General features: G+C 33.8%; 1 protein-coding gene across 1 annotated transcript in view; it reads left to right on the top strand.

Annotated features, from left to right (window-relative positions):
* The window catches only part of Mmp16 (matrix metallopeptidase 16), a 253800-nt gene extending 247924 nt beyond the window's left edge, over positions 1-5876 (top strand). Inside the window, exons 9-10 of the mRNA XM_076836056.1 lie at positions 1432-1547; positions 5542-5876. Of these exons, the coding sequence (XP_076692171.1) occupies positions 1432-1547; positions 5542-5876 (451 nt within the window). The remainder of the gene's footprint in view (positions 1-1431; positions 1548-5541) is intronic.
* The last annotated feature ends 10750 nt before the right edge of the window (positions 5877-16626 follow it).

Here is a 16626-nt window from a genome sequence, read left to right as displayed (position 1 = left end):
AGTAGGGATATTCATTTTCTTTCATAGAAGTTTGGGGGTTCTGGAAAAATGGCTCGAGGGCACCCTGTGAAAGAACAGGAGCCAGATGGTTCTGACTCTAGCTGAGCTTTGCTTTACTATTTTACTACCTTGACTCCATTCAAGATCTGTCCTAAAGTCTACGCTCATATACACAATGTCATCTATAATTCCACTTTGATGTCTCTCAAGATTCAGACCGCCATTTTCTTGCTTTCTTGTGGCAACAGTAATCTTCCAGATTATCAGGCCCAGAGATCTAAGGTCACGTTCAATTTCCTTCTTTCTCACTTTTCAAATCCAATTCATCACCAAGTCCTTTGGTCTCTTTCTTTAAAATATATCCCCAATCTGTTAAATTATCATCAGCTCTATTAACTGACTCCTCATTTCAAGGCTTTTTGCAGTGACTTCTTAGCTAGTATCTCTGCTTCTGCTTTATCTCTTTCAACTCCTTTTGCATGAAGCAATCAGCATATTCTTTTCAAGAATTAGTCATCTCTTGAAGCATCTCTACTCAAAGTATATATTTTCATATCCCTTAGAGGAAAACCGAAGGTTTTATGTGGTGTAAAGACCTATCTCACCTTAGATTCTGGTTCCTGCTCAGCCTTTGTGTCTAATCACCCTTACTTCCTGGTAGGTGCTCAAGTACTCCATGCCTGTACTTTCCACAGGAACTTCACCTCCTCTGCTTGCAGTGTTCTCCAAATACTAAAATGTGTTGTTCCTTACTTTTCTCTGCTCAAATGTTAGCTTATCAAAGAAGTCTTCTCTTTCTACTAGTTTAAAAATGTCTCTTACATATTCCTAGATAACTCTATCTGCCTTGTTTTTTCCTTCATAGCTCTTACCATCTTCAATCATTGCATGCATTTTTTGAAAATTGATTTATTGACTTTATACTCACATATCCTAAAATCTAAGATCAAGGAGTCCTGGGGCACATCTGTTTTGTTCAAGGTTGTATTTCTTAAAAAAATCAAGATTCAGAATGTGCGCACACTTCTGAGCGCACACACACACATGGGTTTGTGATACCCTTATGAATTGCAAATATACTTAGGTAGAATAATATAGTTAGCATTTTTATGAATTTTAGCAGACTGAATAAATGCTAATTTTAACATATACAGGATATGCATAGTAATATATACATTTTAACATATGCAGGATATGTATAATAATAAACACATCTTTAACATATGCAGGAAAGGAAATAGAATAAATACCTTATGCCCCCTGTATCTTCAGATGTTCCATAAATCACTTACAGGTATATAGGCAATAGTGTTAAACATACAGCAATAATTTAATGAATGATAACTGTAACTATTTGTTTGTGTGTGTGTGTGTGTGTGTGTGTGTGTGTATTTTTTTCCAATGTGTGTGTTGTTCTGTTGTCCTTTTTAGGTATTGGAGATATAGTGAAGAAATGAAAACCATGGACCCTGGCTATCCCAAGCCAATCACAGTCTGGAAAGGGATCCCTGAATCTCCTCAGGGAGCCTTTGTGCACAAAGAAAATGGTATGCAAGATGTGCATTACACATTTCTTAAGTTTCCTAACTATTGTAGTAACACACTGTTCTTTTTCATTATGTTAAGTCACTGGGAGATGCCATACTTCAGCTATGTAATATTTATATAAACTTTCCTCTTAGATTAATATGTAGTATTATGCTGTACTTTTTAATCTCAACTTACTTAAATTTGTGAAGAATCATTAGAAAGATACACAGTTAATATTTTAACATGGGGCAGTTTAGATACCTTTGAATTAAACTGACCTATAGGTCTATTAACATCTCTGTATAGATAATAATAAGAAAATATGTGGGATAGGAACTGGCCTTGAGAGGAAGATATTAGTATAGACTGAAGAACAAAGCACCTAATAATAATGCAAGTTGAATATTATAATTTTTATTTGCTGCTCGCTTAGAGTGTTAGCAAACAAGCAAGATCCTCATTCAGTACAGTCAGACTAGAGAGATTGTATAATGACTTCATACAAAAGCAAAAGGTAAGCCATGTACATGACATTTGATAACCAGAAAATCCAAGACAATGGGACTCTGAAACATTGTCTTTACTTCACTCTTCCACCATTATAGAAATCCATTGTTGTAGGAATCCTCTCCCAACGGTCAATTTTTTTAAAAGTCCACAGGCTCAAAATTAAGCTGTAAATGTTTATGCCTTTTACATTGAAGTGAAACATGCCTACCTATTGATACTAATTCTGCCATCTTGGCCAATGAAATATGAGTATCTGATGCCATTGAATGCCTTCTCTGTATTAGGAGTGCTACATAAATTCATTATATTGAATTTAATTGTCCTACATAAGTACCTCTTTACCAACACTAAACTCTTTCAAATAACTTATCCCTGATTGTAAAATTTGTAAGATATGTACTTAAGTCTTGAAACTAAGGACATTTTAGCCCCAATAAATATGATTTAGTGCACTATCTCCAAAGACGAAACGTTAATGTGTTTTTTTACATTGTTTTGCTAAAGTAACTGGCCATCTGTTATATCTGGTTAAATTTTTCATTTGGTCATACTAGACAAACCCAGGTTTCCTGAGATTGTTGCCTCCTAAGCCATCCTCCTTCCAGTTTTCCCTATAACCATCTTAACAATTTTTCTTTCTTCTTTTTTCCTCTTTACTTTTAGTTCCCTAAAATAACCACAATAGTCCAAATTAGATTTGACTCTTTCAGAATACGGTGGAATGATTTCTTAACATAGATAACCTCACAATGTTTTTCACATAGCAGCATTGGTTTTTAACTGTAATAAAACCATAGTAAAGAATCAACCCCTCCTTCAAATTATTCCTACATTTGTTGTCAAGTCACACTTTTCAGATATTCTATTTTTTCTCTTTGGAATTCACTTTTGAAAGAGAGACAAAATTCCAATTTTAATTATCATATTTTGTTTTGCCGCCCCGTATTTGACCTATTAACATAGTTTTGTCCCCTGGTTCTGTCAGTTTGGTATATTTACTCTTCCCCTCAACACTCACTTTCTGTTGAAATACCACAAGTTTGATTTAAACAAACATTTCCACAGGAGTCAGTTTATTCACAAGTATTTACCAAACACTTAACTGCCTACCAATAAACATGTAAAAGCCCAAAATAGGACATAGAGGCACTGCCATTGGAGAACATCCATTCACCACTACAACTGCAATGAACTGTCATTACATTTTTAGGATGAAGCAATAGAAAACTAACTAGTAAGATCTGGCCAAACATAAAACAAAAAAGCATCATCAAAATATACATTGCAACCTCACTGATTTCTTTCTGAAAATTTTAATTCTTATCATATGCAGGAGCATGACATCAGAGCTGTTTTTAAAACATAAAAAGATATAATTAACTAAACATTTCCTCAACTAATTGACATTTCAGAAGTGAAAAAGGTAAACCTAAATTATTGAGCGAGATAGATTTTATGAATAAAAGTTTAGCATATTTCTATTACCAATATTTCAGTCTCTTCTTTTCAACCATATTATTTAACGAACTCCTACAGACTAGATTTCTTATTTCTAACAATTGCTTTCAGTAACCACAAATTCTGTTCCTATATATGTAGTGTGTTACTATGAAATTTGGCTTTTAGAACTGATAAATATGAAATGCCCAGTAGCTTAGACAGTAATTAGCTTTGGCTAAAAATTGAAGATGAGGACACTTCCAGCTGTTAGTTTCCAGTTTATAAACATAAGAAGTACGTTCATCTATTTTGAAGGTCTGTTTAATTCTAAATCAGTGCCATTGTTCAACTGTGATCATCTAATGTGCTGTTATTTGGCAGGCCTTCAACATTTCTTCATCCAAGCTTGTTGAGTAATTACACTGGATTTCATTAGTGCGATCAAATACCAGCTCCCTACAGAAAAATTTGAATCTACATACACCTGTTTTCACTTGGCAAGTTGCTCTGATTGCAGAACTGTCCTTCGAAACTAAAAGCCACAGCAGATTTTCATGGCTTTGAACAGAAAGACTTCCAAAAGGAAGTTGACCTGAAGTGATAGTCTATCCTTTCTGGAATTTTTTTGTGCAATGTTGGAGTTCTTTATTTCAGGGGTGACAACTATTGCAAACTTTGATATTAAACCAACAACATCATTCATTGAGTGTTTAGACTTTATACGCATAAAAAAATATTTAAATCCTGCTTTCATCACGATACATATGTGTGCATGTGTATATACATATATGTGTATATGAATATTATATATGTCTATATTTTTTAAATCTCCAACCCTCAATATCTTTGTCTGAAAAAAAATGAGTAGTAACTTCTACTTGACCAAGCAGTTGTGAGGCTTAAAAGAGAGGGCACATACTAAGTTTTTACACTTGCATCTCCCATGATTACAACATCAAATATTTCATTTTTTCTTAGTTTTATTGCAAAAACAAGAATGAAGTCCAAGTAGCACAGCCAAAGAAACTTGATATAAAGGAGCTATAGGCAGAAGAAAAGAGTAGATATCTGCCTTAAAAAAATTAACAGCAAAGCATGGAGAATAATCCTAAATGCATACATATAATTTATTTGTCAGGAGCTCACAAAGTGAGCAACCAGAATGTTTTAGAACATGAATCATATATATTGCTGAGTTCTTTGAGCCTTCCACATACCACCTCCTCCCCCAGGAATTGTAAGTTGCTTAGAAGTATCAAAGTTATAAATGTAGATTTGTTTATTCCTAAAAGGATTAATAAGGGCTTTTAAACACTCTATAAAATATAATTAGTTGACACAAATTTAACATAAACTAAGTACATAAGTTAAACAACAGGGAAAAAAGAAGGGGAAAAACAGATGTGGCCTAGAGCCAGAAATGAGGTTAGCATACAAAATACTATGAATATCCATTTATTTGTTAAGATTTCTAGCAGACAAAAGAAAATACCTCCAGTTTTATGATTTATAATGATTTCTTGTTCAAATGACAAAAGAAAACCTATTTTTTTTGGATGAGCTCAATGATGCCTGATACTAAGACAATAAGAAATTTCCCTGGAGGTGTGGAGAGGTGAGAAGCTGCTTTATAAAACGTATTGAACAGTGTCTTCGGTGGCAGCCTGAGGGTAAAACAGTGTTTTCATTTATAAGGCTGTTTCAGTGTCTTTCAGTATAGGTTGATGTCATCACACTAATGTGTGATTCTGTGCCAGCACACCATAAGCCAGCAAAAAGATAAAGTTTTCTAGAGCAGAGGTGTAGATGTGACTTCCAGCTCATCATCCTCCAGCATCCTCTGTAGATCACCTTTCTCTCTCTCTGCTGAGCTTTCCATGGGTATTAGAAGGCACAGTTCCTGGAGCACAACAGTTGAACTGAGGATAGGTTTTCTTCCTACGAAAATGGAAGGGTCTTAAAATACACCTTTTACAAATTAGCTTATGTCATTAGCATTCTTATACTTACAGACTTTCACCAATAAGTGGTATCTGTGTGTATGTGTGTTTTCCCCCGCAGGCTTTACATATTTCTACAAAGGAAAGGAGTATTGGAAATTCAACAACCAGATACTCAAAGTAGAACCTGGATATCCGAGATCCATCCTCAAGGATTTTATGGGCTGTGATGGACCAACAGACAGAGATAAAGAAGGACACAGCCCGCCAGATGATGTAGACATTGTCATCAAACTGGACAACACAGCCAGCACTGTGAAAGCCATAGCTATTGTCATTCCCTGCATCTTGGCCTTATGCCTCCTTGTATTGGTTTACACTGTGTTCCAGTTCAAGAGGAAAGGAACACCCCGCCACATACTGTACTGTAAACGCTCTATGCAAGAGTGGGTGTGATGTAGGGTTTTTTTTTCCCTTTCTTTCTTTTTCCAGGAGTTTGTGGTAACTTGAGATTCAAGACAAGAGCTGTTATGCTGTTTCCTAGCTAGGAGCAGGCTTGTGGCAGCCTGATTTGGGGCTGACCTTCCAAACCCAGAGGGTTGTTGGTCCTGCACATGAGTGGAAATACACTCATGGGAAAGCTTCCATGATGCACAGTATCTGCCGTTCTTCAGTCCTTTGTCTTTCTTTGTCATTCAGTTATAGGCCTTTCCTCTGCACGCTCAATGCCCAGTTAAATTTCAGGATTAACTAAAGAAGAGGAAAAAAAAAAAGAAGAAAAGATTCTTCTTAAAGGTTTTAAATATTATTTTCCTTCTGAAGTCTGAGCCCATTTTGGGGAAAGAGAGAGAGAAAAAAAAAGCAAAAGAGAAAATCCACAATTTTTGCTTTAAATCAAAGGAAAAAAAAATGTTTAAACAAAAAGTCCACAATTGAACTTTCAGGAAAGTGTGAAGACCCAAAACAGCTTTGTCTCCAAAGAAGATAGCTCTGTGACTGCTATGGATAATCTCCTGCGCATCATTTTGTCAGGTGGGAGATCTGGATACACAGGCAGGACTTTAGACTGTCGGGACAGCCATTTTCCAACAAACAAGGGGCCAAAATATCTGCAATATAGTAACAGCCTTAATAATACATCCATTTTTCGTTTTATACAGCTGTTCTCAGCTATGTCCTCAATGTTTCATCACACATTTCTATTCATACCTATATTCAAAACAGGACCTTTGAATTGTTTTGAAGTGTTTCTAAACCCTCTCTTGCCACCTGACCCCTCTATCATTGTGATAAAATCCCCAGGTTGTATTCAGGCCAATGCCCCAGGCCTTCCATGGGTCTGTCAGGAATATTCATTACAAAGCAGAGCAAGAAGCAGTATGTTTCTGAAGTACATTAAAGTGACAGTTATTTTGCAAGGATTTGTAATTCTAGTAATATATTGGTGTAACCCTTTGAGAACTATCAGACCAGCTTTCAGAGTCTTAGGATTGTCAGTGTTGCTATGTGGTAAATTGTAGAACTGGCCAATGTTAAAAACAGTGATAGGTTCAAGAAGTTCCAGTTTTTAAAACATATCCCATAACCTCCTTGTAATTCTAAAATGATTTACAGTACTACATGAATACACTTATAACAAGCAGCAATGATGTTACCTGCCCAAAATTTTCTGGCAAATAAAAAAGATATTTTGTTAACAGTATCTCCTAAGAGTGAAATTTTATTTGAATAACTGTTTATGGCAACCTAATTCTTTTTTTTTCCTTAGACATATTGAATTCTTGTTTTAAAATCCATTGCATGAGAATTCAATTTGCCTTGGTATACCAGTTAGCATTGCCATTTTAAAAATGAATTAAAATGATGACTCTGAGGTTGCATGAATATCCTCCATTGCATTACCTACTGCATGTCAACCATAGTTCTCAAAGGGTTAGTATGGCTTCTGGCATTTTGCCATCCATTTGATCACTGACAGAGCCAAGAGACCACCAAAGCATTTCATTGTTGAGTGTAATTTGTCCTAAGAGCAGTATTGTCATTTTCATGTGACCTGCAGAGCAGGTTTGTATCAATATTTTTTTCCTAGAGAAAAGTCAGCAACTGACAGACCTCTTTATTGATTTTTAGGAGCTGCTTCTTGCAGTGAAAGGCTTTACAGCCACTGGGCTGTGAACTTATTAGAGATGGTCAGGAGGAATGCACCCCATGAGTCAGACATTGGCTTTGTGTGAAAGCCAGCTTTTGAGGGGATTAGCTTTTGAAACAATGAACAGCTTGCCTTGAACTTGATTATTGATCTGTTGACTGTCATTAACAACAACTTAAACATTGTCTTCTGTGAAAATTTTCCTTGAAGAGTCCTGTTCTATGTCTTTGCCCTTTGACCTTTAACTTGCAAACTGGCACAAACTGAAGGGAATATGGTGTTGCTTCTCCATGGGATTGTTAATTGTTCTCTAAAACCTCTTCAACATGAGCTGTTTCCTTAGAGTGCAGAGAGAAAGAATGTTGATGGTGGGTCTGCAGATGGACACTTTGTCTTTACATGCACACTCTAAAAATGCCCTATAGGTAGAAGTGGTTTTTAATTTCCTTTTCATATGATTTGAAGCCTAATTTCATCATTTTAGTATGAATTACAAAAAATATAGGAAAAAAAATAACCTCAAATACTTGAATGGCCAGTGTGGCTTTTATATAAAGCAGGAATTTTATACTAGTGAAAATTTCTTACTCATTTGCTAACAATACACATTTCCAGATGATTTTTAATGAGTGTAGGTATACATTCTTATTTGGAAATGGATAGTTTGGCTGCCTTGAATTTATATTTATACTCAACATAGCATGAAAATTAGAATGCCTTTTGGTTAAACTATGTGTTTATGATTTGGTTGGGGAAAATATTTTCTAATCATGGGTGGCATGCTGAAAAGCCTTGCAGATTGATATTTCTCATAATCTGAAAATATATACTGTAAGGCTAAGAGAAAAAGAACAGTTAGAAAAGAGGAATGGCTTTATAGCAAAACATTATGCAATGCAGACTATATTTTGACAAGATATCAAAGATGATGGATTTGAGGTCCCAGAAAGCAAGGAAAGAGGACCAGAATCAGCCCTATAGCTTTACTTCAGTGCTTCCATTCTACATGATGCTGATATTATAAAAAGAGTTAATCACTGCTAAGCATGGAGGACTTAATACATAAGCTTGTTTGTACAGTGTTTGCTTGTGGGAGGGTTTAATTCTTTCAGGACCTTAATGTCAAGAGAAAAAAAAAATGACTGGAAACTATATTTTGTGAAAGATAGAAATGAGGAACTTTGTCATTTTGGGACACGTGCAAATCATTCAGGAACTCCATCAACCTGCATTGAAAAAAAATGTTTTTTCTCTAAAATGAGAAAGAAACGAAATAAGCAATCTATTGCCTCTTTACTCATTCATCACAATATCCTGATTCATCATGAGACTGTAAGTATATAAGGGCTAGAAAATAATCATAGCATTAAGGAAAGTCTATCATGCTTGAATTCTGGCAAATGTCAAGGATAAGGCTTGAGACATATTTACTTGAATATAAGAAGGGGTTAATGTAATAAGAGAAGGTGCATATGGCTGCTCTCTTGAGTAAGACATTGATCAGGCTGTAAGAACACAAGAGATAAGAAAATAATAAGTACAATATAATCACAAACACTGGGATTCCATTTTTTTATTGTACACCAGGCACTTTGTAAGGTCTCTAACTCTTCTTCAGTTAGGTTTGGAAAAATATCAATTATAATAAAATAGTGAGAGTGACTAATTGATCTATCAGATTAGAATAGTAATTCAAAAACCATATGGGATAAATTACCAACAACATAATGTATCAATCAGTCCAGTTCCAAAGAGACATGCAACCTAGGTAATATTTTTCATCTCATCCCTAACAACATGTAAAGCTCAGACCTACAGTTTCCTAAGTCAAATGAAAACCCACTTATTCTCACAAAAATATTCTTCTGTTTTGTTATTTCTCATTACTTTACCTACTATAAACACAGATGTAAACAAGATAATGTTCTTTATATAAAATGTCTCTATAGTTTATAATTTTAGTCAAATATTATTGTTCTGTATATTATTAACTGGACAGAATGAAGTATTAAAAGAGCTGAGCAGCTTGTATTCTCTGAAGCAGAAATTCCACATCACCCTTGTAGAGAATATTGTAAATTAAACTCTTGACCCGTTTTAGAACAAAGTATCTGCTGATATGGCATTGTTAGCCATTGAATACTGATGCTCTTTACAGTTGCAAGTGCTATATAGCTAACTTAGAGAACATTATGTATTACTTGCAAAGACAACTTCTGTTATCAATCAGAAAGCAAGGCTTTTCTGAGTCAAATATAATAAATTACTAAGTAATGATTACCACAAAATAATTACTAAGTAATAAAGGATACAGACTAGTTTACTGAAATAAGCAAATGTTCCTCTTATTACTGAAATTTCCTATAATCTTTTTAAATTTACACATAATTTGGCTTTTCATATACTATATATTTATTTTCACTTCCTTTCTGTGTGTGATTAAAAACACAATGTGTTTGCTAGGTGTGGTGGCGCATACCTGTAATCTCAGCAACTTGGGAGGCTGAAGCCTCTCAAGCTGTCTTCACAGCATTGAGGACAGCCTCAACAATTTATTGAGTCCCTAAGCAACTTAGTGAGACACTGTCTCCAAATTTAAAGGACTGGGGACATATGTAGCTCAGTGGTAAAGCACCATTGGGTAAAGCACTGTTGGGTTCAATCCCTAGTAACAAAACAAAACAAAAAAACCTACACACACACAATGTGGTGGATAAGAACATTGCCCAAACTTCTCTGGTAGTTCCAATACATGGATAATGTTGTATATACTGGATCCTGGGAATGGTAATGTAATACTTGCAAGTTCTCCATATTGTATTGCTATCTCTAGTATGGTGCAAATACCCATACTTTGTGGATCTTACAGTAGAATAACCAGTGTATTCATATTGACTAAACTCAATGTGCTGTCTAAAGAGGAATGAATGTTTTGATCAAATAGATTTGTTAAACAAGAGTCATGAAAAGAATCTCTTTTTTAAAAGTTTTCAGAGTTATTTCCAGAAGCTAATAAAGGCAGTGATTCACTGACAGTCTTGAGTCTTTGAGATTCTAGTATGTTCTGGAACAACCTTGTAGATGGTGATGAACTCTTTTTCAGCAAACACAGCGAAAGGTTAATTTTTGATGCTCTTAAGAACAATCCCAAAGTATCACAGATGTCAAACAGAATATGCCATCTAAATAAAAAAAGTGAAATCAGCTGACATTACAAATGCTGTAAATACAATCTCAGCCAATATATGATATCACCGAAGGTGTCAATCAGCCATATTGGAGAATCTAACCATTCCACTGGATTTCATGAACCTTTGTGATACTGATTTATTGTGACCACAGGAAACACATGCATATGTATCTAAATTATAGTTTCCATGTTGGCAGAAAAGGAAACATACCTGCATCAGAAAATATTTAACAGTTACATTTTAAAAGTTAGAAACTTCATATAAAAAGAAAATAGCAATCAGAGATAGTACCACACCATAAATAATGAAAGCTATATTTAATAAATATAATGGACAAGGAAGAGGAAGAAAAGAGTCTTTTATAAAATATAAAGACACTACAGCACTTGATAAAACAACCAGTAATTTCACTTTAGCAAGTATAAAAATAGTAGAGAAAATTGCAACTTCAAGCTCTTTGCAGTAGTGATGAATATGCGATATGTCAATGTATATATTTAGCCAGTGGTCATTAGATGTTACCTGCATAAACACATGTGATCCTCATGCATTGCCTTCTAGCCCAAAAATTTCAGAAATAGATGTTCAGTAACCTCCTCCATTGGAAAGATATATAATGTTAGAATCCCCTGAGAAAAGCCATTTCCCTAGAATAGAAATTTACCTCAATAATCATGGAACACAAAACACTTGGCATAGTAGCAAAAGAGTTGCCTTAGTGTTACAGTCTCATCTAAATGTAATCTTCATCTTCAATGTACTGCTCAAATCATTTCTCATTTTTTTCTATTGGTATAATTTTGAAGTAATTCTGAAATATTTCAGATCAGATAAATAACATTCAATTACAAATATCTCTTTCAACATATGTCTACTTTCAAATTTAAACCAATAGTATAGAAAGCCTAAGAATGAACACTAATTTGACACACTTACAGAAATGGAAGGAAAAACACGTTATATCTGTCTTCAGAGCAAGGTATCATCAACCCTTATTTCACTTCCAAAAACTGAAGGAAAGAATCATGATCAAGAGTAAAACCATAAAAGTTTTTGATTTACAGAGATGTTTCTTGAGTATTTTATTTGCTTGTCTTTGTAAAATTTCTGGTAGAATATAGAAGTAACAGTCTTCAATTTTTGAACATAATTGTGAGCTTATAATGGGACATGACGTGCATCGTTTTTTTAGAACAAAGCTAATTCGTTATACTAAGTAGGGATAATACTTTTTAATGAAAATGAGGACATACCAGTAATTCTGGCCAGTACTTAATAAGAATAAAAATTATACATTAAAGACATTTATAAATGGAGGTTTTTGAGGATTCTATGCCTTTTCAATTTAAAGAGCAGTGTGTCTTAGAATTTTTCTTATACTAACATAGTGCTGAGGATAATTTTCAAATTTGTACTCAACATGTCCTTACATTAAAGGGCACATTGGACAGTGTAGGAAGACACTTTATCAACTAGAATGTTGTGCTGATTCACATAACTTTGCCATGTGCTCTGCTATAGAGCTGGATTTATATGCCCTTAAGAAGGGAGAAAAAAAAATCAGTTAAATATAAATATGAAAATATGATAATTATATCATGTTAGGCCCCTTAGCTTCAGAGCAAGATATCATTAACCTTTACTTCACTTCCAAAAAATGAAGGAAAGAATCGTGATCAAGAAGAAAAGGATAAACTTTTTGACTTATAGAGATGTTCCTTGACTATTTTATTCAATTGTTTTTATCCATGAAAATCCACCCATTTTCATGCCACCACGTCTGTAGCATTTGGTCTGTAGCTAGTTTGGATCCCTGGCACAATATTTTTTTCCACAGGCCTTTTTATACATGCCTCATATATAATTAAGCTTTGGTGAGATGTGACTGCATGCTAGGATGCTTTTTCCTAGGTCAGGATATGGTGCTGCTTGTACTAGCTGTGTTTTATATGAATGTATGTTGCTACATTGGCCTGTCTTACCAAGATGTGGATGGAGAAAGCCTGTGTGAGCTGTCTATTGAAGTCGCTAGGAATGCATGTTGTGTTTGCCATCACGTAATGCCAGTTTTTAATGTTCCCTCTTGAGATGTTGACAACCCGTTTTTAAGATGAAACATTATTTTGCTTGAATTAATGATTTTCTTAGTAATACAAGGGTTATTCTTATCTCGTTTTTTTTTTTTTTTTTCTTTTTCCTATCACTGAAATAACTTTGCGGAGGCCACAGTATTGTCTGTCTTCTCACAGTTCTTTAGTATACGCCACCGCCTAGGCAAAATTATGTTTTGAGTTCTTTTGGTTATTTACTCCTTTGTATCATATGGATTCCATTATTCCTGTGTTCATAAATACAAAAGTTCACGATCTTTGTTACTCCTAAAAACATGACTTCTAAACAAGGGTGAGTGTATGCCTGTTTTTTTCTGCTCCTTCAATTCTGAGATGAGTATTTGTTTGCTTTCTGTTTTTTACTCCAAAAATGAGCTATTTGGGAAGGATATTTTATATTGTGCTGTCTTATCAGTCTCTGCCTATATTTGCATTCCTTTAAATCTCCACCTTGTGTCCTCCATTTTTTTTTTCCTGTTGTTGTAATATAGATTTCGATTTTTCTCTTCCTCTGTGAAAACCAAAATTGAACAACCTTCTACATCAAAGGTGGCACCCAGGAAATGTCTTTTTTTTTCTTTAATATTTTTCTTCACAAATTTTATGCAAAGATTTAGTCCTTGTCATTTCATACATCCCCAATCTCTGTCATTGGCTTCTAACTTTTATAGAGTTATTCCCCTGAGAAAAGTGAAATGCTGACTATAATGACTGTTGTCTGTTGATAAGACAGCTAAGGAAATTTGTTTCTGCAGAATGTATAATAAATAATTATACAGTAAAGTGAATACCATAATATAGTGTTCTGTTTAAGGTACATCATGAGGACATGAATGCCTAAAGCCTTGATTCTTTGGTCTATTTCCTTTTAAGTGTAAACTACATATACATATATAAATATAAATGTATGTGTATATGTAATTTACATTTGATGTATACATACATATATTAGAAATAGATAGAATAAAAGAATTAGGGATATTATAGCAGCAGCTTTTCGCTGCATGGGTTTTGACTGCATCAGCATTTCTATTGTGAACCTCTATTTTTCAGGGGTTTTAGAGACTTGGCCATAAAAATTTGCTTCAAGCTTAAAAGTCTTGAAAGATTTTTTTTTTTTTTTAGGTATCTAATTTTAACAAATATATCTTGGTTTTTTATATTATAGGTGGGAAATAAATGGAGTTTACTAGTTCAATTTTGTGCTGAGATAACTTTTAATAAACTTAATTTTCTAACAAAAATAAAATCTAATTAGTTCATAGTTTATTGATGGTTTTTTAAAAGAATCAAATATTATGGATATTGAGAAATTTGCCTGCTTCATCAGTATAGTAACATATCTTCAAAATGTTTTGATCTTATGTACCTGTATTAACATTATCTTGATTCCAGTAGTGAATCAGTATGATAATGAATGCAGATAACATCCATATAAACAATCTGGTAGTACAGATTTGAAAAAATATAGTGTATATGATATATATATATGTATATATATGCAGATATATATACATGTATATGTATTTACTAGAAAGATTAAGGGGGATAAGCTCCCATGAACCTAGTTTGTCAAATAAATGTTATATATTTTTTAAAAATTACATATTAATTTATCTTTCAGAGTCCAAATGAGATGCAAGCAATTGCAATGGAAAAAGAAAAGTTGTCTCTTGGGTAAACAATACACATTTTAAATGAAAATCATTTTCCTTTCTATGTTGTGTTTATGGGAAATTAAAAGAATAAAAATTAACACAGACTTTATTTAAATATAACATTAAACTGTGAAGCAGGGAGAAACAGGAGGAAATTAAAATTTTAGGCCATTATCTTGTGGTTGTCTAAAAATGCTTTGCCTTTTTTATAATTCCCCCTGATGTTTTCAGTTATGGAGAGAGTATTGAACTCTTACCTTTAAGTTTCTGGATTGTTCACTTCACACTATACACTCTTTTGTTAAGTTTTTGATTATATGTAGTCTTATGTGTACAAGGAATGAAATAAATAACACATTTATTTGCCAAATGAGTTTTAAGATTTGCAGGTTGTGTTTTTTGCCCATACAGGATTCTATACATTTACACCATCTTAAATCTGGCAAATATATATATATATTTTTTCCTGATAGCTTCTACCGACAAACACAAAGCTTGTTTGTGTGCAAATATAAGGCTAAATAAATGGTGCTAAAGTGTATTATGACTGTCAGATATAATCAGGCAAAATTTTGTGGTGCTTAAATTAATTTTTTCAGTGATTTATTGATCAGTGCATTGAACAGTGTTTATTCACCAGTTGTCTTTTATCAGTAAATCAAGGCCTCATAGCACATTGTTAAATAAAATGGTTGACTAGTTGACTAGTCTATGTAACAGCTCACCAAGCTATTATCTCCTTAACTCCTTATAATGTTGCGTCATTAAAGGTCAAGGGGTCATGCTATTAATCTCATCCTATAGACCATTAACATGACTGAACATTTTCACAAAGTACTTATGTTTACAATGCTATAACCCTTTGACTGCTGCGGCAACCTTTAACCACACAAATGTCACAAGCTAGAATCATCAGCATGGTTCTTGCCATGGCAATCAAAGAGTTAAGGGCTGTGCAGTGATTTGTTTTGTATTTATTAATTTATATTTATTTCATTTCCATTCAAAGTGGGGACTAGGGGTGGGGCAGTTTTTGTCTGCTGTAAGTGTCTTAACCTAGGGAAGGGTTAAATGGCTTTTTATACTATTGCATCTTCTGTATTTACCATCAATTCATTGTGTTGTAATTAAAAAAAAACCTGTCAATAAATAAGAGAACAGAAAAATGGTTCATAGACATTGTGGTTTTACTCAATGAATGATATACTCACATTTATGACTGATATGTAGGATATCATCTAGGGCAGAAGTCTTTACCATCTACATATTTCTAATTATTTTGAAACAAAATGAATGTACTTGAGTAATTGAGGGCAGCATCTCCTTTTGCCTGAATGAGCAAGTATATTAAACTGACCTCATGAACTAGAGAACCATATAATGAATAACTAGATGAATATAACTGTGAGTCAAAGACAGAAGCAGAAAACATCACTGTATCAAATATATTTCAGGCAAGTGCCTATGAGCATAAGACATATTAAGATTTCCTGGAACCATCAAAAAGGATAAAAGATAACTTTCATATAGGTGAGTTTAATCAATTATTAAAGGCATACATTCTAACTGTTGAAATAAAATTATTCAAGGGAATTAATTTGTATATCAAATCCTTGGCACAATCCCATGTAAGTTTTTCCCCCTCCTTCTTTGTTTTTATTTTTGTTTTCCTCCTGAAGATGAAACCCAGGGCCTTGCACATGCCCAGCACAGGCTCTCCCATTTAGCTATATCCCAGCCCTTTTTTCCTTTTAATAGTAGGTTTGTAGAAGAGGGAGCCATCAATAGAGAACTGACCACAGAGAGAAAACAAAACTGAGGTTAAACATTTTAATATTTAAGATCTTAATAAATGGTCTTGAACACAGAATCTACTGGAAGATGATTTTAAGAATGTCAGGTAGTTGTATATAGTCAAGTGCTAGACCAAGAGCTTTCTGAAACTCAAATGCAGAATGTGTCCATAGTTTAAAAGGGCATCTGAATTTCAGAAAGGAATTCAGAGTGCAAATAAAGTAAAAAGATATTCTCTCATGCAAAAGTCAAGGTGTATCTGTACACCTAGAAATTAGTCTTGTAAATTTTAATCCATATGCA

Source organism: Callospermophilus lateralis, chromosome 16 (genome assembly GCF_048772815.1).
Source record: "Callospermophilus lateralis isolate mCalLat2 chromosome 16, mCalLat2.hap1, whole genome shotgun sequence".
In the NCBI taxonomy this organism is placed as follows: Eukaryota; Metazoa; Chordata; class Mammalia; order Rodentia; family Sciuridae; genus Callospermophilus; species Callospermophilus lateralis.
The sequence above is the reverse complement of the archived record's forward strand: the minus strand, read 5'-3'. Positions and strand labels throughout refer to the sequence as shown.